Raw genomic sequence first — 23,622 nt, 5'->3', positions numbered from 1 at the left:
TTTACTGAAGATGTATGAGACAAAACAACATCAACATCAAACCAAACCAATCCCTGGTGATGACTCCAGACTCTGAGACTCGTTATCATGAAGCTGATGTAAGTTGCTTGGGCACCCATTAGTGCACAATGATGGTCCACTGTCATACCCATAATAATCAGGACCTTTGCGCTTTCAGTATGAGCAGCCTCCTTTCTCTGGGCTTCTGTCTCCAAACTTGTAAAGTGACAGAGTTAAACCTGACGATCCCAGAGGATGATGTCAAACAATTTCATGTGGATTCAGAAACCAAAGAACAATGTGTCAGTACATGAGTGGTGTTTCAGTCCCAAGCCCCCAAAAGAATAAAGCCAAGCCACTTTTAATAGTCCAGTTTGCATATAATTATTTAATTCTGTCTTTACTTAGTCATAAACATTACAAAACATAGGAAAACCAAAACTTCCCCAATGTGATTCAGTTTGTGGAGCAGAATACTTGGAGACTTAAGCATGTAATATAGTGTAATATAGATTATATGTATTTAGCAACTCAATTACAGACTGACAAATGCAGTGGCAAGGTAGGCAATCTGAAGATGTAAAGAGATCAAACTCTGCCTTCTGCAAGTAGAAAAAGGAGATGGTTACACACACTGAAAGATCTTTAAAAGTGTGCTTCCCCCTTTAAAATGGCAGTGATTATCCATTCACACAGTCACACTGCACACCAGCATCTATGTCCATCATGACATCTATTTGGTTGGCTCTGAGGTCTACTTTGGGCCTGAGTGGTTGAGTTTTCCTAGTAACATCTCCAGCTTTTACCCTTAGCTATAGCCCATCCATATTGATGTGCCCTGCGTCTGTGGCTAGGGAAGCAGGTGTGGGCAGGTGATTCTGGAGAAACCCTTTGAGAACAAGAAAAAGGAGTGGATGCAAATCTACGGTCATGAACCATAGATGGTGTACACTCATCACATTTTATGCAAGGATAAGTAAGATTCAAAATGACTAATACTGGGGCTTCTGAAAGTTCTAGAATGGCATCTGAGTTCTCTCTCTCTGCCCTCCCAGCTCTGTGACAGAGGGGACAGATACAGAAGGAAGTGCATGAGGGTGAGCTGGATTCATGCCAGTCTTGCTCCAAAACCGCCCAGGAAGAGTTGATGCCATGATGAATCTCAGGCAAATACGCTGTTGTTTCCATTTGTTAATGATTCTCAGAGCTACTGACAAACGCAGGGTTGTAATGGAGTAGGCTACACACAGCAAATGTTCTGCTCTCACCGAGATAGTCTGTGACTGTCAGTGCAAGTTACTAGGTTCTAGCGTGCATGAAGGAATGGCAAGCCGTGAGCACACACCTAAAGGTGGGCCCTGACAGCTGGTGGCCTCTGCCCTTGAGATCTACACATCACTGCAAGTTGCCTCTTTTATTTTTCCATCCTCCTTGCAAGAAATGGTAAAGCAACTTCTTCCAGCACTAGGGAAACTCAAAACCTTTATTCTTGCACTTTCACTTGCCTCTCTGTAGTTTACAATCTGTGCCCTCTAATAACAGAAGAGTGAGTGGTCACACTGCAACAATGAATACCGGCGCACATGTTACATGTGTTTCCTAAGCACTAAGGTCTTCCATGCTGCTGAAGTCTATCCAGGTCTGAGGGAGGGGCTGGCTCCCTCTGGCACCCCTCTATGCAGATGATTTTGCAGGGGCCAGCAGCTCAACGTCTACACCTTCTGGTCCAAGGTCAAAGTGGTCCAGGTTCCATTCTTTAGGAAATGCCGCGCTGAGTCTCAGTGGTTGGTCTTGAGAGATTGGGACCAGATAGATCACTCTTTGATAAAGAGCGGAGTCAGAGAGAACTCGGTCTCCATAGAAATAGAAAGTGCTTCCCCCTGTAAATCGCAGTCTCTGTGGAGTAAAGTATCTTCCTAAAGAGGTAGAAATAATAGGGGGCGTGGGTTGCGGATGCCCTTGTTCAGTAACAACGAGCACTCTAGCTTTAAGGGCTTAAAATGGACTGACTCCACTCATCTCTCTGATTTTTTCATAAGTGAGCCAGAACACCATTGACCAAGGGGTCTGAAAGATTAACCAAAGAGGTTAGTGCATATTTCAAAGTAATTACAAATATTCTACATATCACATATACATCATTTTCAACCCACTTGTAAAGAAATAAAAGGCCCCATAAATCTCGTTTACCTTTGTAAATCACCTTGAAACTTACAAAGAATTTTCATGTCATATTGATCACAGATTCCCCTAAAAACAACTTTCAAAAAAAAAAAAAAACATCTCCATTTTATAGATGAGAATGCTGAGGTTTAGTAGTTCACTGCCCACTGACTCAGTGTGGAACTAGACCACAGGGTTCTTTCTACTGACCATTTCTGGTTACAAGGCTACAACGTGGGATGCCTTGACTTCTCTACTAGACTGCTCTCCAATTAGAGACTTAGGAAGACAAAGATCAGCTTTTAAGGGTTGGGTCATAAAATCTCAGTCCCAGATGTCTTGCAATCTGCACAAGCGAGTTCACACTACATAGAAAAAGGATCTCTTGGTTCAGAATGGCTTGACCTTAATCGGAATGACCACATCCACAGGAACTGGGAAGGGTGTAGATGGAGACATAAATACTAGCAAGTATTAGAAAAGGGTACTTGGATGGTATTCTGCTTTACTTTGGTTCTAATCGGTGCCTAGGAAGGATTTTCACTGCGTAACAGAGTCAACTAGCTAGAATCTAAACAGTATTTGCTCAGTGTGTTTGTAAAGGAATGCATATGCCTATGTTTGGAATTTCTCAACATGTTACATTGGCACACTGAGGATTTACCAAGTAGCAATGAGCTGATCTGCTCAGACACAGCTGAAATCATAAGCACGAAGTTGCGAATGTGCCATATTCCCATGTCATCAGAAATGAAGCAGTAGAGGAAACTGCAGAGAGCCCAAGGAGGCAGGGGTCCTAGCTAAGAAGGATCTACAGCCATTTCTAATGGTGTGATTCGCTCTTCATATAAATGCAATACTACAGGTTGGAAACCACGGAGACTGGATGAAGCAACATGCCTCCTCTGCCTCAGGGAAAGGACTGTGGTGGGGTCTGGGGGGTACTGAGTGAGTTCAAGAGAGAGATCATGTAGCTAAAGCCTGTGGGAAGATAATGGGTGTCTGTACACCCATGCTGTTGGTACTTACTGAGTTCCTCAGCAGCACAGTTGTGACTACTGTCAATAACCCTTCTGCATATTGTCCTGCCTCGGGTTTGTCTTGAGCCCACTCAAGTCCTTTCCCATTCCCGTTTCTGCAAAGCTGGATACTCAAAAGCTCTTTTGGCTTGATATTCTTCCACTGAATATACAAATAAGCTCCCGCCGTGACCCTTAGCAAGTGACCTCCCACTGACAACTTGGGCTCGCACAGGGCTTAAATTTATGACGAACATGCTAGCCCATGGCCAATATGTGGCGTGGTGTGAATACACCAGCTATTCTGACCTAATCCCAAGCGACAGTGAAGTCAGCTGGATACTTGAAGGTGCTTATGAGTCAGATGTCTGGGTTCAATCATGCATAGCGGCAACCAACAGGGCAACAGCAAGGACCCTGATGATGCTTGCTGGGTGAGGAGCCTTTCTTTGGTACCAGCCCTCCATCTCTACCCCCCCCCCCGCCCTGTCTCCTAGTTTTTTGTATGTGTACTTATGTGCATTTGTGTGTGTGTGTGTGTGTCCGTGTATGTGTGTGTGTCCTTGTGTTTACACAGCAAGCACTTAGCCCACTAAACCCACCTCCTCAACCCCTGGACAGGGTGTGTGCCAGGTAGTCTTTGAAGAGTGTGCCTGTCCCTTTCTTCCTGGACAGGGTGTGTATGAAAGAGTCTTTGAATGCACCTGTCCCTGGCCCCTTTCTGTAGATAGCTCTCTGCTTCCTGGACAGGTTGGGTTGTGGTTGTGTGTCCTGGCCCCTTTCTGCAGATTTCATCTACAGTTTTCTTGCCCTGCAGATGATGTCCATCTGATCAAACTGTTGTCAGCACCATGGCCCAGGGCCACTTTTTCTCCTTGTCTTCTCTGGCTGTTCTGCTATACTTAGCTAATCAGGCCCCTACACCCCAAATACCTATTAAAGGTGTCCTCTTCCCTCACTGCCCGACTCTACGGTTAAGCTTCATTGATCACCCAGGCCTTTTTCTCAACTCAGAGAAGACAGATGTTAGTGTAGAAGTGGCTAAGCCTCAGCCTACCCCGGCACGCACAGTTCACCGGGCCCTCTCTAGCTGCTCCAGCCTCTCTGTCTTGCCCTTTGCCCACCTCCTCATTGGGCTTCCTACACTCTACCCCTAGGCTCTCAGTATACTCCCACCCCTCTCCTCTCCGGGGAATGTTTCTCACCTAAGGCCTAGCTTTAGTCACTGCTCAAATGTCAGTTGCAAAGTCTCTTCTAGGGAGGCCCTGTCAATTCCCTGTGCAGACTGTTCTACTCGCTTTCTGTGTATCTCCAGAGCACTAGCAATTCTTCCTATGAACTCACCATTTATAGTTTCCTATTCCAGGCCAAGTTCTGACTACAGGGCATGCACTCAAACATGCGTAAATAGAGATGGTTACATGTTTTATTATAGTATGCGGAACTTTGATTGATTAGTTTCTGACCCCGCAACTCCTCCACATTTTCAAATATTTGTAAGTACTTAAAAAGTGCCTTGCTTTTAGTTATACTTATGACATTACTAACGCTGTCTACTGCTGTGTCTCACGGCACTGTAGTGGAGGGCAGAAGTATTGGCACAACACCTTCCTCTAAAGCAGGGTCTCTGTGGTAACAACACCTGGATAACTCTGCCACCAAAATAACAAGTTCTGAAGCAGCAAAATTCCCTCAGAAGAGCTCCACTCTGAAATCTGTGTATCCACCCCAGCCCAGGGCTTGATACATAAGACTAGTAAAGGTCTTATATCACACACAATGAATAAGTAAATGGTAAAGAGCATGTCTTTACTTTTGTAACAGTTTATCAGCCTATTTCTTAATAAATGTGACTGGTTCATTCATTTGTCTATCAAGAAAGGAAACATGGTTCTAAGGAGAGGTGAAAAAACAAAAAGCAACAACAGAAAAACCCAACCACACCTAAAAAAGTATTAGAAAAAAAAAGAAAGGATAGATGGGACCTATTGTGGAGGCAGGGCACAGCCCTACATCAGAAGGGGAAATGTATCTGTAAGGTACATGTAATTCAAATACAAAGAAAACAACAATAAAAGCAAACACAAAAGAGACCCCATCTTTACCATTCTCAGCCAGGATGGCAGGAAGCCTTTATACAGGCTTAGGAAGCCTTCCCCCTGGACAGCCTGGATTAAGCAGTCAGTTGATGACTTATATAGAAGTCCCCTGCAAGGAGAAAGAGCGCATTGTCACATTGCCTCCTGTGTAAACAGAGGTGTAAATACAGCCATCTAGGGAAGGTGATCATCAAATGCTGTCTGCTTGTTTAGAACAAACAGCATCAGTATTCCATTGGCATAGGTATCTTCATTTGAGCGCAGGCATTTGCCTGCGGACTCTTTTATCCCATCGCCCCTTGAGCCTCTCTGAGCTCACTGCAGCTGACCTCTTCCAGAGAGAAAAGACTGTTTTATACTAGGTCGTATCCTGTTATGTAAAAGCCCAGGCTCTGAACAGAGGTGTCTGCAAATTCTTAGCAGAATAAGCTTTCAGAACAATGAAGTCACAGTGACTACTTGGTGTCTAAATAATATGACCGTTCATCCAAGTCCCCAAAGGCTTCGTATATGTGCATCAGACAAAGAGAAGGTAATTTCACGTCCACAATTGCCCCACGGGGCAGGAAAACACGTGATCACATTTCTATTGCAAAAACCCACAAGAAAGCGTCTTTTGAAAGACCAGGAAGGAGTGTGGCAGATAATCCAACATGTGTGCACTTAGGATTTATCTACCTTCCTTGCTTGTCTCGGGGTTGGTTCATTATTCGGCTCTTAATGACATCAGCTGGTGTTCCCAGAATAGAAGCTACAAGTCCAGAGCACAAACTGTAGACACAAAGAAATGAAATTAAAAGAGAATATTTCAATAGCTGCCCAATATTGAACAAGAATGGCGTGCTAAGTATTCTTTGATTTTAAAACTAGTGCTCAGTTCTGTTAAAGGGACAGGAAATATTTCAAGCCTGGCCAGCCAGCAGAATGTGCCTCTTGGTGCCAGGCTTCCATTCATGCAGGGAATGAGAGCGATAAGATTGTCCCCTTTGAGGTAGCTTGTCTCGTCAGGCAAGCTTGATGAACCACAATGGAAGGAGAGAGGCCACTCCCGAAAGCTGTCCTCTGACCTCCACAAGCCTGTTGTGGCATGCATAGGCCAGCATGGCACACATTCACTCCCCCATTAGTGCGCCCCCCCCAATACTACTATCATAAATGGTTAAGGAGATCCTGTTCTGGCCATGACTAAGCTCTACTCAGGGAGAAGCCAAGGAAAAATGGCTAACTTCAGATCCCAACCAGTGCTAGGAAAAAGCAAAATGGGCAAACATGATAGGTGCAAACCAGTTAACTACGCGACAGGCAGGCAAGGAAAGGCTCTGGGAGTGACCAGGTCACCTGTCTGTCAGTGCAGATCTGGAGGAGGTGTTACAAGGACAGAGAGTAGTATGTACGAAGGAATATTCTTGGTATACACAGAGAGAGGCCGGCAGGGAGGGAGAGAAGAAGGGAGGGAGAAAAAAAAAGGGGAGAGGGAGGAAAGGAGGTGTAACTCCAACATCAACTTGCAAATATTAATATCACACTGCATGTCTAAGGCCATCTCAATAGTGCAGGGGGGGGGGTTGAAGATATTTTTCAGTCGTTGGCAACAAGACCAGGAGCCAGCTGAGGTAAATCACTGTGACGTGAAGGCCAGAAGACACCCAAAGTCACTCATTGTAACGAAGAAGTTGGAACTGGGTGTCAGAGAGAAGGAACGCTGAAGAGCTGTATCCCTCAAACTATGCTATGTCCCTTCCCTTTTACTCCTTTGAGACTCGTAGGGACTCAGTCTTTTCTCTCTTTAATTACTGTTCACAGTGTTCATACTTGTCTAGTTCTCCCTGTTGGTGAGTTCTCTGGGCGGGGCCACTGCAAAATCCAGACTGGGACAATCAGCCCATAGCTGCTGAATTGAGTTAAAGAGACCATCATCAGAAACTGCCCTGCCCAAACCAGGCACAAATCTTTGCTGAGTTTAATCTAACCTATGCTGTGATTTTATCTGCCCCTCCCACATCTTAATTGCAACAAACTTGAAGAAAACCACCCTTTAAAAACATAGCATCCTCCTCCTCTCCGGGTGACATTCTTGACCAAAAGATCCCCAAAGTTAGAGCTTATGCCAACCATTTAAGACAGGGCCACACATGTGCCTAGAGAGATGGCAGAGGGTTAGGAGCTCTTGCTGCTCTTACGGAGGACCAGTGTGTGGGTCCTAGCACCTGTATCTTCAGCTCAAGGTGAGACGACACACTCTTTGGGCCTCAGGAGCCGCCTGCACTCACACGCGAATGTCCACAGGCAGACACAAACGCTTACACACAATAGAAGTAGAATGAAATCCTAAAACAAAGAAAAGGAAACAGAGAAAACAAAATGACTCAAAACAGCCACCTACCTGGACAGACCGTGTGTGGCGATGCTCTCCTCCAATGGGGTGTTCAACACCAGGTAGTGTTTCACTGTATCATAGGTGGTCAAGTCTGGCAAAGGGAAACGGGTTGAGCAGTCATTCATTCAACCGGGAATGCATTTTGTGTGCTGGGCTTGGGGCTGGACTATGTGCCGGACTATGTGGTTGGGGGTTGGCTTAAGATGATTTTAGAAGATGGAAGTAGCCGGTAGCTTTGACATCTACCTTCCAAGGCCTGCTGTGCACATACACAGGGAGTGACTGTCCCCAGAGATGGAAACCTAGGATGACAGGGACATTTCTGTATCCAAAATTCTGTATTCATAACGAGACAGACAAGCTACTACTTTATGTACACTGTTGCTTGTAATCTTTCCTGTATTCAAGCTGATTTTGGTGAATAAACATGCCTACCATACCAGGACCCATGGCATACACATACCCACTGTATGTCTAAAGCATAGGCATTGCCAATTTCAGGACTATCTGTCTGGTGGTAGAATGGCCATTAACCAACCTTTGAAGTTATAAAATGCTATGTCCATGCATGTTTATATGTTCTGGATTTTGAAAATATAACAATAGGCATGTACCTTTAAAATAATGTTTCTTTTTAGGGAAGGCTATATCTAACTTCTCAATAAAGGTATCTGTCGACACACAGTTTTAAAATGTTTCCCCTCTTATATTTTCCCTAATGGTGTAAGTGTAGCTTCTCTAGTAATATATTACTATATTGATAGAATTTCCTAAATAAGAACATTTTTAGGACATGTCTTAAATTTTTTTTTGTGACACAAGGTCTTATTTTATGACTCAGGCTGGCCTTGAACTCATGACTCTCCTGACTCAACCTTCCAAAAATGGGTTTTAGTCTTTTCCAACTTCCTTGATGTGTAATTGACCAAACTTTATAGTTACATTATTTAAAAAATAGTAATTAAAGTGAGAGGGATGGAGATAAATTGTGGGAGGAACTTTCCTATTTCCAGTCTGCATGCCATGCTATTTAGGAGTAATTCCAAAGGAGCAGGAGCTGAGCCTCAGGTACTGAGACTTGGGCATATGGGCAGAGTGACTGACAGGCAGCTACACACATTAGTTTCCTCTCACAGGACAATCTGGGCTGGGGCAGGAGGCCGTAGATAGTTTGGTCTTTTGTGCTTATGGGAACACTTTTCTGCCTTTGGTGGTTTTTGTACATCACTGAATGCGGTGAAAATACTCCAAGATAATATGCTCAGTTACTGTTGCTGATTCCTGCTACTGAAAAGTACGACAATGCCTTCCACACCCCAGGGTTGTCTCCCATAACTCAGTGACTATGACTTAGAGATTCAAGCAGCTTGTTACCTCCCATGTTCACAAGCGCAGCTCTCTGAATATTGGGTACCCAGCCTGCCCACAGTCCGCGTATTCCTCCTTCAGCTAAGATTTTTACAAAGGCATGGTGTACTCCACGAAATCTAAGGAAAATAACAGAGATGTTAGTCTGTGTGTTCTTGTGTGTGGAAGGCAGATGTGTAAATTTCGCCTTCACACAGGTGAAGGAATGACATGTGGTGAGCAACACCTTCGGGAGCTGGGAGAGAGGCTCCAGGAGAAAAGGCAGCGGGCCTTTTACCTCAAGTGCATTCTGTTACCTGGATGGTCCCAGATGTGATTTCCTGCAACAAATATTTGCATTCAGTTTATAAGGCATATTTGTTCTTGTTGAGTGTTGGAACATAGCTTTAGAACCCAATCTGGTGAAAGGACATGCTGAACGCTGTCCTCAGTGCACCCTGATCTGGATCTGGCTTCTGCCTTGCTTTCGTGCCTTCCCAGATACAATCTACAATATGTGCCAGGCAACTGTGTTTAAACTGGTGTGTCTTGAGAAAGTCCTGGGAAAGGGCTGCTCTGTTAACATTCAGTCTGTGCTTACTGACATTTATTTACACGTTTTTCTGAATTCCAACTCTCTTCCTCGGATCATTGCTTTCTTTGTTACATTCGTGTATAAAAGTACGCTGAAACTGAAGTAAAGCTGTCTGCAGTGTTAGACCGCAGTCCCCTCCATTTTTTAAGGTCTTCAAATCCCAGATTGCAGACAGGTCTGCACAGGTCAACGACGGTCAACAGATACCATCAGGGATGAAATAATATTCATTCCGAATGATTAGAAACTAAAGGATTATAAGTCTAATTTCTAGATAAGCTGAATAATTTTGTGTTGAAAGGCCAACCTTTGATTCAAGCATTTCCCTTTAAAAAATGATTTGTTATTTTATGTGTATGAGTGGTTTGTCTGTATGTATGAAAGTACACGACATGCCTGGATCCTATGAGGCCAGAAGTGAGCACTGGATTCCGCTAGAACTGGAGCTACAGGCAGCTGTGAGCCACCATGTCGGTGCTGGGAACTGAACCTGGGCCTGCTCCAAGAGTATCCAGTGCTCGTAACTGCTGACCCAATCTCTCTAGCCCAACATTTTCCTTCTTGTCTCCATTCTTTGTCTTTTCTAGTTTTGAGTCTTGTTATTGAGCATGAGCTGGCCTCAAACTTGAAAATCTCTTGCCTCAACCTCCTATGATAGGCATGTACCGCTATGCGCAAGATGATTCAAACATTTCTAGTGGGCAGCATTATACATTCTGTCATCATTTTCTCTTCGGAGTCTAGTAAAATGATCAAGATATCATGATTTTTGAAGTTTTGTAATGCAAATGCCCACATTAATTATAGGAGGAAGCAATAGCTGTTAGCCTTCACTTTACTGGTGATATAGAGGCAGGCTCTCTCTCCCTCTCTCTTTCCCTCCCTCCCACCCCCCCCCCCCCTTCTCCTTTTGAAACCTATAGACCATAGCCTTGAGTTCACTACGTACTTCCCATGTGCTGACATTACAGGCCCAAATGACAGTGCCTGGCTGTCTAAATGGTTCACATCTACTCGGAACAGGGGACTAGTCTAACAAGGAGCTATGAACACCTGATACAGTTCACCTGATACAGAGCAGTCATCATGTGCTCATGCCTCTTTATGGACTCAACTTCAAACGGAAAGGATGGAGTTAACTCCTTCAGTAGAAATCAGATCACAAAAGGGAGGCTTTGATAAATGTCCAAGAAACAGGAGGCTGGAAATGGGGAAGGAAAAGCAAGCCTCCTGGGTGACTTACCTCAAGGGCTTCCCTTCCAGCTTCCGTTTTCCTTCCATTTGCATCTGAACTTTGACCAGGTCGGTGGGGTTGGCTAGAAACTGTCCAATGACACCAGCCATCATCCCTCCAATGACGGATTTCCTAATCGCAAAGGGGGACAGATGGTTGGTTTGCTATTTTGCTCTAGGTCTCCACCCATCTCACAGACTTTATAAGGGAACCACACTGAACTTGCGCAGGCACTAAAGGGAAAGTCTGAAACCCTTCCACCTGAATCCAAAGGAAAGAAAAATGGCTGTAATTGTACAGACACCTGAACTGATTAATTCTCTGCCCCTGGCCTTATGACTACAGGGCGACAAAACAGCAGATGTGTGCAATCAGCCTAGGGGCAAAGGAGGGAAAGCCACAATTTTAAGCCACGGCTGAGCTGGGTTTCCAAGTGACAGGCTTGACAGCTTTCCTCCCTCTGAAGAAACTTGGAGGCCAAAGCTCCTCTCTTCCCAGCCAACACTGAGCAGGACTCAATCTCTCCAGCCCCTGTGAACTACTCTTAACGTTTATGTTATACATTAAAAACAAGGTTTCAGACAGGGTTTTCCGCTGAACAGCCCTGACTATCCTGAACTTGCTTTGTAGATCAGGTTGGCCTGGAACTCAGAGATCTACCTTCCTCCGCCTCCCACTGCTCGGCTATAACGGTTACAGTGTTGCATCCCCAAGTTAGAAGCTTAAACCAGCAGTGGATGTTATAAGGGCTCTATTGCTTTACATTTCTACAACACTTTAAAGGGAATTTGAATTAATTCCCCTGTTTATTAGTGATGCTCCCTGTTTTGACATGTGTAATGAATAGTTATACTTCTTTTGGGAACTGGGTCTCTCAACACTCTTTCCCTTATTTTCACTGGGTAGCTATGTTTTTGTTTTGTTTTGTTTTAATGGTACAAATGCATATTGTTTATGGTGAACTATTTTACAAGAATTTTCTTTAATCTCTTTCTCTGTGTGTGTGTGTGTGGGGGTGGCTAGAAGGAGACTTCAGATCCCTTGGACTTAAGAGTTACAGATAGTTATAAACAATGAAACAGGGGTGTTGAGAACTGAACTCTGGTCCTCTAGAAGAGTAGGAAATGTTTAGCTGCTGAGCATCTCTCCAGCCCCTGTGAACTACTCTTAACGTTTATGTTATACATTAAAAACAATGTGTTTCAGACAGGGTTTTCCGCTGAACAGCCCTGACTATCCTGAACTTGCTTTGTAGATCAGGTTGGCCTGGAACTCAGAGATCTACCTTCCTCCGCCCCCCACTGCTCGGCTATAAATTTTAAAGCAACGGGCACTTGTACATTGTCTCATGCAAAGGTAGGCATCACTTCAGCAGCGGTGTAGCCACACCCCTGTTAAGGGAGAAAAACGGGATGCAAGCCCTTCCCTGACTTCAAATCCCTGAGCTTTTCAAAATGAAGCACATGTGGCTGTGTGGAAAGGCTGCTATGGGAATTTGGACTGCACAAAGCTAGTCTTTAAAATAGCTCTTTTTCAGTGTGTGTTTGTGTGTTGTGTGTATGTGTGTGCGAGAGAGAGAGAGGGACACACACACACACACACACACAGAATCAAAAGACAACTTGTGGGCATCATTTCTCTTTCTAGCATTTAAGTCTCCAAGATTAACTCAGGTTTTCAGGCTTGGCAGCAAATTCCTTCATCTACAGAGCCATCTCATTGGCCTACTACTGTGGTTCTTAATAAGCAAAGACATGATGGAAATATGAATCTTTGGCATGAACAAAATGAAAGAATGTAGTACTGAGTAGTCACAGAGTCCACCTGGAAACTGAGTGTCAACTCTGTACATGTCCATTCGGATCTCAGCCTGTAAGTGTAGTCAAGGCTACAGAGATACAGGAACACACCAGGCATATAGAGGGAAGAGAACACAATTCCTCAACATCCAGGGATGAGCACGTATCCTCGGAGCATGGGGCTCTTCCCATGAAACACTGATGACTATAGCAGGGCCCTTGGCCCTTAGAGTCAGTCATAGCTGGCAGCCCATGTAAGAAGAAAAGACAAAAAGAGCCAAGAGATGATCAAAGGACCATAGTGTCCAGGAAGCCAAAGAACTGAGTGACTAAAAAGAAGGACCAGAGGCACCTAAACACACAGGACAATGAGGATTTGTACATCAAATGCGTTCATTATTCTTACATCTTGGGAATGGAGTACATTAGTGTATGGGTTCAAGTCCCACAACTGCTAAGGCTCCTTTCCAAACTCCTACATTTACAACCTAAAAAACGAAAGAAAGAAAAACCTTATAAAAAAAAAAAAGAAAGAAAGAAAGAAAAGAAAGGACAATAGAAAAAGATTAAGTGACAACCTAAACTTCAGGGAACGAGGAACAAGGAGCTTTGAATATAAAACTGTTTGCTAAATGTGCTTTAGCAGAACTGGCAAGAGGTGTTCCTTCATTACAGTGCCTTCTTTCTGTTATCAAAAGGATCCAAACAATACAAACAGGTGCCCCCAAACCTGCTGTCCTTTACAGGACTGTGAAATCTACTCCTGGGTATTTCTTCTTTAAGCAATTTCACATGATTCCTAGGGTAGGCTGTGCTAGACCACTGTCTGAAAAAAGAATGAACTGTCTGTCCAGAGAAGGCAGCAGACCTCACTGTTAGCCTTTATGTGGTAGAACTGATACAAAAAAAAAGAGAGAGAGAGAAACATGGTTCACTTCCTAGACACGATCTTTAAAAACTGGACCATACAAAAACTTCTAATAATACAAAAAACAGAAACAAAACATATATTTACCACAAATTAGCTCTCCTCTAGAAAGAGGTTACTTTATTTTTGGGTGATGTTTTCTGAGAGAATAATTTTTCATTGAGAAAATTAATTTTGGGATTAATGGTCTCTAAATAAAAGGCACATGGAAAAAAATGCATTAGGATGTGAAGGGTTTAAAGGACTTGATATACAGTGCCTTGAATTTACCAAAGCATTTCTGAAAGTGAGACAGGTGTCTTTGGAATATAATTACAAAAGTACATGGTAATGCAATGATTTAATGTATTACTTTCATATTCATTAAAACAGACTAGCTATAATAAAAGTCATATGCTGGCTAGTCTCACATCAACTTGGCACAAGCTAGAGTCATTTGAAAAGTGAGATTCTCAATTGAAAAAAATGTCCCCCATCGGAATGGCACATTGTCAAGCCTGTGGGGGCCCTTTCTTGAATAATATCTGATGTTCTGAGAGGGCCCAGCCCATTGTGCACACTGCTGTCACTGGGCAGGTAGTTCTGAGTTATTTAAGAAAGCGTGCTGAGCAAGCCATGGGGAGCAAGCTGGCCAGCAGCATTCTGGGGTCCCTGCCTCAGGTTCCACACCCTCATTCCTACTTTGAGGTCCTGCTCTGACCATCTCTGTGATGGTCTGTTATCTGGAAGTGTAAGTGAAGTAAACTCTTTCCTCTACAAGTTGCTTCTGGTCTTGGCGCTTTATCACAATAATAGAAAGCTAACTAAGACAATGGTGTTTGAAAAAGGATGCCCCAATTGATGATGCTCCAGTAGAATTCTTCATTACTGTTTGTTTTTGAGACAGGGTTGCAACTCTCTATCTTCCTGTCTTCACCTCTCAAGGGCTGGAGTAATAGGCATGTATTCTCTCCCCAACCTTTGGATTGGTTAAGATTAAAATACTGAATAAACATGAGTAATGCACATATGCATTTCTGTGTGTCTGTACACAGTATGTACACAACTCTCACTTACTTGGATTTCTATCATTAGTTAAGTCTGTTACTGAAACGATTTTAGTACAAATGGATAACTTGATGTAAATGTAATCAATAAATATTAAAGTCTTTGTGCTCACGACATCCTGGTTTCAAAACTAAACTTACCAGAGGGGATAATGTTTATCTTCGCTTTTGCCAAACACAACCTCCCGGAGATGTTCATAGGTGACCATCCGGCCTCCCGAATACACTGCATAAAACAGACGATGAAAAGGTAGATTCAATCTTGTGTCTAACAAACTAAGAGGACCTTGTGGCCTGACCTCATTAATTTCCAGGGGAGGAATTCTTACTCCTCATCTGCTCTCTCTAGAGTAAAGTCTCCCTTCTCTGCTTTGTTTATCCCTCTTCAGCTTTTAGGACTCGGCTCACTGTGTTTTGGGGAAAGTTGCTCTTTGACCTTCCTCGCACTTTCCTTGGCCCACATTGCCCATTCTAACACAGCAACATCAAATCCATTAGCCATTGATTTCTTCTTATCTACCCTCAGGGCTTCTCCAGGTGGGTTTGGAGTGTTGGTTACTTATTATTATTATTATTATTATTTGACAGACATTAATTCACCAAACGTGCACACAGCTACATCTAAGCTCAAGGTCTGAAGGGTTTCTGAATTCTAGAGCTTGAAGGAAGGCTAGGTAGAGGAGCTGTGCCTGTCTTCCTGTTTCAGTTTAGACCACCCTGAGCGCCACCACAGGAAGGGGAGGAGAAACAAGAATGAAAAGGGAGCCCAAACAATAGCTCTCTGTGTTGAGTTCAACTCAAATACGCAAGTAGGAAGCTTGGTGTACAAAAGATGTTCTCTTCTAGTGCACATGTAACTGCGCTAGAGGAGTCAGTAACATTTCTCCCCTTCCATATTTTAAGCACAATTGAAAGATCTTAACAGGAGAAGAACGAAGTGGCTCACACAAATGAAAGAGGAAAACCACGGAACAATAATGGGGTCCAAAAGAGAAATAGTTTAAAAGATAGAAAATGGCACCATTAAAATCAGTACAGGGTGCCCATACAAGAGCTTTCTTGATATGAAATACCAAACTTCTAGGAAGTTTGACTTGGTATTTCATTAAAAAAAAAAAAAAAATTTACAAGGCAGTTTAAGTTTCTGTGCATAATTCTGACTCTTTAAAAAGTTCTACACTAACCTACTCATGTGAAGAATAGAATATTAACAGAAGCCTGCACATGCTTAAAAGCGATGCTTTCTGGGCCAAGGAAACAACTATAAGGTGGAAGGGCCTAAGGCCACACTATCTCAATGTCTCTTTGGAACTAATTTCATGTTCTAGTCTACAAGCTGACAGGTTAATGACATCCATTTCTGTGAGTGTCGCCCTGGAAGCAGGGTTAGAAAGGATTTCTCCATGACCGCTATCACTAATAACACACAGAACGGAGACAAAGGCAAGTCCACCTGTGTTACGTCTACCCTAGTGCCACAGCTAGATTAGCAAGGAAGGCTCCTTGCCTTCTGTCAGGCCATGGCTGGTCTATGATGTACAGGGCAATGATATATATTTTTTAACTTTCAAAGAACATGAAAACATTTACCTGAAAGCTCATTCAGAACTCTGAATTTAAAGCCTACTTCATTTTTTACTGTATTTAAGGTTTATGAAGTAAGGGAAAATGATGTAAATTATTTATGTTCCTTTGTCTTATATCATTAAAGAACTTACAGGGGAAAATACTCAAAACATACAGCCAAGTTGAAACAATTATATCTCTCTTTATATCAAGATTTATTAGGTGACAGCACTTGATTGGCTATCTTAAAGTGCTTTGTAGGTATTGTGGTGTTGTTGTTTTCCATGTGTATGTGTGTCTGGTGTGGTTGGTGTGCAGCTATGCTCACATGTGTGTAGAACCATATTAGCGCGAGTATGAATGCACATTTGTGTACTCAAAGAGGTCTGAAGCTGACATCAATTGTCTTCCTCTTTATTTATTGCTCACCACTTCCAGCTACCCTAGCTGGCCCAAGGATCTTGTGGACCGTTTAAGTACGTCCATATGCCATTCTCAAAACTTAGGGCACTAACTCCTAAATAACCACTGGAAATATTTTCTTCTACTGATTCATTGTATCGGAGTGAGAAAAATAAATAAAACAATGTTCTTGCTGGATTTTGGATACAGCTGAAGAGAAAAGCAAAAAAACACGGAACTCAACAAACTTACCAGTTAGAATCAAGATAAATACCTACGTGTCTGTAAATGGCGGGCGTCACTCCTTGCCACAACTTTAGGAAGCCTTCCTCCTGGACAATCCCTAGGGCCGTGCGCACCATGCCCCTATAAGGGGCAGATTCCGTTGCGCCATCTCCCAACCTAGCAAGGGCAGCTTCTCCTTGCATCTGGAGTCGGGTTTTTGTGAGATCGAGGGGAAAGGTTGCTAATGAAATAAAAGAACAAACAAAGGGAAAACCCCAAAACATTCAGACAAACAAACAAAACTTCTAAAGTAACAGGATTAATATTCTCCCATGGTTTGGAGATTCTGAAGTATTGAGAACATAGCAGAATCACCCAGGGAATCTTTGAAAAATTTCCTATCCTATTTTCAGGCACTCAGATTAGTAGAAGGATGATTTAGAATGTAGATTCTCATGCCCACTCAAATTTAAGACTCACTGCCCTGCAGCATCCCAGAGCATCCTCCAATTCAAACCAAACCAAACCAAATCACAAAACCAAAATAATCCCACAAAAGTAGGACAACCCTTGATCTCTTTTCAATAAAAATGTTCAATATCAAACCCCCTTCAATTTTCCCAGTGAGAAATAGCTTATTGTAGCCATATTCTGTTGTGACCACAGGAACTATCATTTGAGATCTGATACAAATTTACAATAAACTTGAAGCTGAATTCTATGATTTCATGGGTGTTTTTTCCCATGAGAACCAATCACAGAACTAATGTTTGAGATGCAGAAGATGCAATGAGGTTAGAAGGTCTTCATATACAGGGGTGGCAATCCTCAAAATTCTTCAAAAGTTTTATTTTTTTTTTCTGAACTGGTAAGTTTTACACATGGTCCATTTATGAGTTCTTTGTAAGTTCCAATGTTATTCATTGGAAAACTTGTTCACATGTCAAATTAGAAACAGATTGCTTTTACCTAAAAGCAAAGTTTAGCCCCTGACCCACGTCAGGAATTTTAGATCTATACACACAGTACAAGGTTCCAAATAACTCTAAGAAGGGTACTGAGATGAGTTCATGAACATCATTGACAGTACACAAGATTTTTCAGTGACCACTACCTGATTTGACTCCATGAATACCTCCTCTGAGAGAGGGGAGGAGAGGATAGGGAAGGGAGGGGAGGAGAGGCTGAGAGGGAGAGGCAGGGGGAGAGAAAGAGAGGGAGGATGTTAGATATTTCCACCAGGTTTTGAAAAGAGCATCTAGCAAATAATTTCCCTAAACAGATGTATCTTGCATCTACATGCTTTAAAAAAAAAAGTGTTTTATTAACACATGAAGCTAAAAAACATATGAAGAGGTAAGAGCCTCATTCCAAGTATAAATTCTGCTCCCCAAAACATGTTTTTTGTTTTGTTTTTATTCTGGTTATTTCATAGTTCAGGCTCTCATGCTGAACTGGCTTATAGGCCCCTTTACCATCTAACTTTGACTCCTTGGCTTCCGATCCCTATTTTTCATATAAATTTCTCCAACACATAGCACAGGAGTGCTCTTGGACAAGCCAATGAGCATCAGGGCAGAAACCAAACTGTTAATGTATCTAAGTACTCGGTCATCTGGTTTTAGGAGCCTGTAAAAGCTGGTGAGTAAATGCTCTGTTAGCTTTAGAGGAGAGAGACATATACATGGGTCAAAGAGCAAAAAGGGAAGGATCTAAAGGGCAAACAACAAATAGTGTGCTGGCTATGCTAGGTATAAAGATAAACCTCTGCTAGAACAATACTGAGTAACATTTTCAAATGACTAATGCACTAGACTCCCCCCCCCCTTCGTTCTTTCTTTTTTTAATGGACAAGAAAATGTAAGAGTAATCTGAAATAACTTCACCACCCCCTCCCCAACAAAATACCATCTGTTCATGCCAAGATACCACAATACACGCTAGGTGGTCTGTTCATTTGTGTGTGTGTGTGTGTGTGTGTTTTGACTCACTTAGACAGATGAATCTGTTCTTTCTATGATGTTCTTGTGATACACAAAAATAGCTTCTCTTGCAACAGGCAGCAGTTGTAAATGCCTTTCTCTGCTTGTGCCCCCACTAGCCTGAAAGAAGGCCACACAAGGGTCTTTGCAATTATAGACCTAGGACCCACTACTGTATCGACTGTTATTAATGCCCCAATTAATAGCTACCCCGCCTTGCGTTTACCACTTTTATAAAAATTACTTCTCAGGGTCCCTCCTGTAGGGTAAACAAGACATAGGGTCAAGAAGAGATGTGGCTGGCTGACTGTAGGCAGATGTCCAGTAGGTATGGTTAGTAATTGAAATCCCCAAGGTGGAATCCCACCCCCACCCCTGCCCCGCACTGGAATCTTAAAAGATTCTGAGGCCACATAAAACTATAAACCTCGACGATGACGATCCCACGGAGGATGAAAAATATGTGAACAAATGGATTGTGATTCCTAAAAGGTCATGCTCACGAAAGGGTAAATGTTTCCTAGAGTGGTATGAGGGCTCATGAAGAGCCCAAGCGTACTCACTCAGGCATAAGACAACATCCCTGGGGATGGGAAGACAAGGACCCTGGACACCTCCAATCCATGCTCCTCCCGAAGCTGGCCTACTGGGCACCTGCCCACATCCTTGGGAGGGCGCAACCTCTGAAGATGCTCCAACCTGGAGCTGGGCTACCCGCCCATCCCTCCCCCAGCGCGATGCCAGCGGCCACTAGCTGGGGAGGCCGAGACTAGGGAAGCCGGTACCTAGCTCGGCCACGGTTGCGGCGCAGCCGGACAATAGGAACTTGCTCGTCCGGGGCCATCTCTGCGTGAGCGGCAGCAGCGTCTCCTCCTCCTCGGGAACAGACATTCGGCAGCAGGTCAGGACCACTGGGCACCCCTAGTCTCCTGTGCACCTGCCACCCTGCCGGCACCGCCCCTTTTCAGTCCAACAGCTGTTGGGGAAGGACCACGTGCGCTCACAAGGCACTGAAAAGCCGCCGCCCGCTTAGTAGCTGGACCGGTCCGGGGGGCCTCAGGTGCTGAAAAACAAAGCTGAACCCAAGAGGCTTCTGGGAAATGTAGTTCTTTGGGCTCCGCGACGTCTTTCATTGGCTGGCAGCTAGGCGCTCTCTGCAAACTGCCAGTTACTTGATATCTAGGCTACAGAACGTGTGTTATCGCCCACTGGTCCCAACTCAGGTCAGTGTAGTTCAACTCATTGCTTTTTTTTTCTTCCCCCCTACTGGCCAGAGTTTGAAAGCAAGGCGAAGGTGAAAGGGAGCCACAAGGCAAAAATCACACAAAAATTGGGGCGGGGCAAAGGAGCTCCAGTTCCGCAAGAGAATTAGTTGCCAAAGTTTCAGCTCAAAGTTTGGAAGACCTGGTGAGTTTTCCTCAGTGGACACAGGGGGAGTAAATGCTCTGGAAGGAGGACGTTCTCAAAACGTCTGTGATTCTAGAAAATGAGCATCATGGAATTATTCTCACCAGTAGTAATCGCCATCCTGGGAAGCTTTTCTTATTCTTTCGGTGGCAGAACTTGCGTGGACCCCCGTGCATCCAGGGTTGGGTTCCCTGGATCGGAGCGGGATTTGAGTTTGGAAAAGCCCCTCTTGAATTTATAGAAAAAGCAAGACTCAAGGTATGGAGCTGTGCTGGAGGTAGGCGGTAGGGGGTCCGGGGTGCAGGGCAGGGGATTTTAAGCGCAGTGTTAGAACATTGGAAATAGACACGTTTGGCAGGGCAGTTAATCCCATCTGTTGTTTCTCTACTCATGATTTTCACTTATGTCCTAAGCAAGGTATCAAGAAATGAAATGTAAGACAACACATCTTGTTGGAGGTAGAGATGTCTTTTAAGTGTTAGTAACTTCCTTACTTTAATTCTAAGGGCGTGTTTATTAACGTGTAGATATAAACGTGTAGTACTTGGGGAAGATAAGACGTTTCTGTGGTCTCAGTTTGTGAAAATGAGTAAAAATCTGTATCACAAATAGAGGTAACACTTCGGTTTTGTAAAACTTGCTTTGCTAAGTTGATCCTGACAGATCCAAGGCTTGCCACTTTTCCTTTTCACCCCACAGCTACTAGTTTTATTGATAGTGAGTTGCTCCTTTACATACACCCTGAGGAGATAAGCAGTGGATGCATTATAAAGACTTTTGTTCTTAAAGCAGCTTGGAATGTTGAGCACTTTAAAGAAGGCCCTTGTATTAGCCTTTTAATTTTTATTCATATTTTAGCGGCCAAGATCTTCCTATATTCTTGCTTGGGAAGATGTCTTGGTGGATGAAGTGCATGCTACAAAGTATGAGAGCCTGAGTTCAATCTCTAACCCCTACGTTTAAGGTGAGGGATGGGGAGAGAGCAAACATGGTGAGAGAAGGCTCAGCTCTTAAGGGCACCTACTGCTCTAGTAGAGGACCCAAGTTCTGTTCCCAGAACGCACATTGGGTTCAATCACAATCTCCTACAACTCCAGCTTCAGGGGATCTGAATCCTTTATCTTCCAAAGGCATCCATGCACATACATACATACATACATACATACATATATATATATAAACATATACACATACAAATAAAATGGATCTTAATTTAAAAAAAAGCTGAAGTGGCCAAATGCATCTCAAATTTGAATGCATGAGAGGCAGAGACAGGAAAATCGATGGAGCTCACTGATTAGCCAGTCCAGCCCAACCACCGAGCTCCAGCTTCTATGAGAGAACTTGTCTCTGAAAATAAGGTAGAGGGCCAGCAAGATGGCTCGATGGGTAAAGGTGCCTGCTACCAAGTCTGACATCTTGAGACAGATATCCAGAGCCCACATGGTGGAAGGAGAGAAGCAACTCCCTCAGGTTGCTCTCAGACCTCACACGGGTGCTGTGATACATGCATGCCCCCCACACACGTAAACACAAATTGTGAGTAGTATTTCCTTTTCATTCAGTATTTCTCTCAGTGTGTGTGTGTGTGTGTGTGTGTGTGTGTGTTTTGCATAATGGGTGTATGCATTGTACAATGTGTGTGTCCTCTCATGTGCAAGGGCTTTTAGTCCAAGTAGGAAGGCACATGTGGAATTCAAAGATTGAAGATTCACTTCTGCACTCCATTTTGCTGGGACAGAGTCTCTCACTGGATCTGAGGTTCGTCCTTTCAGTTAGAATGGCTGGCTAGCAAGCCTCCGGGGATTGCCTGCCTCTGCTCCCCAGTGCTGGCCCTCAGTGGATATTCTTATGTTTGTGTATGTATGTGTATATGTAGCTGCACATTTAAAGCCTATTTGACTACTTTTTCAGAATAAACTAAAAAATAGATTTCCTGGTGGGGGGAAATGCACAATTAAATTGTTTATGATTATATCGTGTTATTGTACTACTTTGATGTACATATAGTTTTTAACATATAGTTTTTGCATGTAGATTTGCTTATCATACTAAATGCTGGGCCATACTGGATATAATAATTCTGTGAAACTTTTAGTCTGATACATAAAAGATGAAAAAGAATCTTTTCTAAAATAATATTTCTTTGTTTCCCATAGCCTTCCATGGTCACATGAGTTTAGCAATTTGTATGGAATGTTTGACAAAGTTTTGTCAGAACAAGCATGTGTAAGGGCTCTGTAGAGCCAGTTATTATGTTACATGACACAGTGTATGTGTGGTCTTTCTCTTGTACTCAAAGATTGTAGCTCCGTTGTTTGATGCTTGAATCCTGAAAGCGAATTTTAAAATACTTTTAGCATATAATCAGAATGATAGGAAGTGCATTAGAGACATTTAAACCATGCAAGCTCAAAGTCCCAAAGCAGGAATGCTCACCCACTCCTTAACTAACACACACACAAACGGAACACAAAAGGAAAACCAAATGGAACCAATGGCTTTTGCTTCTTTGTTTTATACAGCTTCTTACTGTTCAGTAAGTAGCCTAGGCTAGCCTTGAACTTGAGTCCTCCTGCCTGAGTAGCCTGCCTTCTGAGGACTGGAGTTCGGATGTGCATGGCATGCCTTACCTGCAGTCTACTTTCTCATTAATTGCTTTCTCAGGCCAGTCTCATCCGGCACTTTACTGCCTGAGCCAGTCATGAGAATCTGATTCACACCTGTGATCCCAGGTGAAGGAAACAGGGTCACCGGAGCTTGCTGGTAAGCCAATCTAGCCAGTCCCTGAGTTCCAGGTTCAGGGAGAGACCCCGTGTAAAGAAATCAAATGATAGCAATGGTGGAAACCATCCGTGTTGACTTCTGACCTCTACATGCACCTGCTTCTGCAAACATACACACAAACATGTAGACACAGCTAGAGTGAAAAATGCTTCTTCTCCTCCTTCTTCTTCTCCTTCTCCCTCTCCCCCTCCCTCTCCCTCTCCTTCTCTGTCTATTCCACTTAATTCTCATTCCCAAGCTCTATAACACCAGTCCCATTCTTACCTGTCACCAGTAGCTGGAAGTGGAGTTTGATGGCAGTGCCGGCTGAAGGGTTCTGGGGGCCCTGGGTGGGGCTTTGCTCAGGTGCATCCCAGTTTTTCAAGGAGTTTCAGGATGATGCAGAGAGAAGCAAAGCTAGTGCTGTGTTCTCTTAATCAACACATAAAGCAGAATAAGTGATAAATAGTAAAGCAGAAGAGACAAGACACACTCGAAGAGAGTTTCCCTAAGAGCGCTAGGAAAGAACCACTTAAAGGCATCAGCAGTGGCTCTGTGTGTGACCTGGGGCTGCAAATCAACATGATCTGTGCTTGAGTTGGGAGATGGGGTGTGGACCTGCTGGTGCAATTTAGTTTTCTGATCCATAAAAGTATGACTTTGAAGA

General features: G+C 43.5%; 2 protein-coding genes across 3 annotated transcripts in view; one reads left to right on the top strand and one right to left on the bottom strand.

Annotated features, from left to right (window-relative positions):
* Nucleotides 1–1,678: 1,678 nt before the first annotated feature.
* Nucleotides 1,679–19,760, bottom strand: Slc25a27 (solute carrier family 25 member 27). 2 transcript variants are annotated; one of them, XM_051204449.1, is made up of 9 exons: nt 19,568–19,760; nt 16,850–17,041; nt 14,749–14,833; nt 10,844–10,966; nt 9,033–9,145; nt 7,665–7,749; nt 5,960–6,052; nt 5,288–5,390; nt 1,679–1,916 (listed from the first exon to the last, which is right to left on the bottom strand). In XM_051204449.1, exons 1-9 carry the CDS (start codon nt 19,671–19,673, stop codon nt 1,815–1,817), a joined length of 1,002 nt encoding a protein of 333 aa, XP_051060406.1. In that variant the 5' UTR covers nt 19,674–19,760; the 3' UTR covers nt 1,679–1,814. The 2 variants fall into 2 exon arrangements, with proteins under 2 accessions (XP_051060406.1, XP_051060405.1); XM_051204448.1 differs by lacking the exon at nt 19,568–19,760 and adding an exon at nt 18,792–18,910.
* Nucleotides 19,761–20,268: 508 nt separating this feature from the next.
* The window catches only part of LOC127236572 (24-hydroxycholesterol 7-alpha-hydroxylase), a 57,383-nt gene continuing 54,029 nt past the window's right edge, over nt 20,269–23,622 (top strand). The window contains 2 exon segments of the mRNA XM_051204284.1: nt 20,269–20,314; nt 20,317–20,447. Coding sequence (XP_051060241.1) covers nt 20,269–20,314; nt 20,317–20,447 — 177 coding nt within the window.

The sequence above is a fragment of the Phodopus roborovskii genome, unplaced genomic scaffold, assembly GCF_943737965.1.
Source record: "Phodopus roborovskii unplaced genomic scaffold, PHOROB, whole genome shotgun sequence".
NCBI lineage: Eukaryota > Metazoa > Chordata > Mammalia > Rodentia > Cricetidae > Phodopus > Phodopus roborovskii.
Note: the sequence above shows the minus strand (reverse complement) of the source record. Positions and strands in the feature narration are given on the sequence as shown.

Excerpts from the sequence above, each read along its gene's own strand:
- Slc25a27 (XM_051204449.1), bottom strand. The coding sequence starts at position 19,673 with ATGTCTGTTCCCGAGGAGGAGGAGACGCTGCTGCCGCTCACGCAGAGA. Across the intron at positions 17,042-19,567 it reads CGCAACCGTGGCCGAGCTAG|CAACCTTTCCCCTCGATCTC; the intron begins GTACCGGCTTCC and ends TTATTTCATTAG. Across the intron at positions 10,967-14,748 it reads GATAAACATTATCCCCTCTG|GAAATCCGTCATTGGAGGGA; the intron begins GTAAGTTTAGTT and ends CTTTGCGATTAG.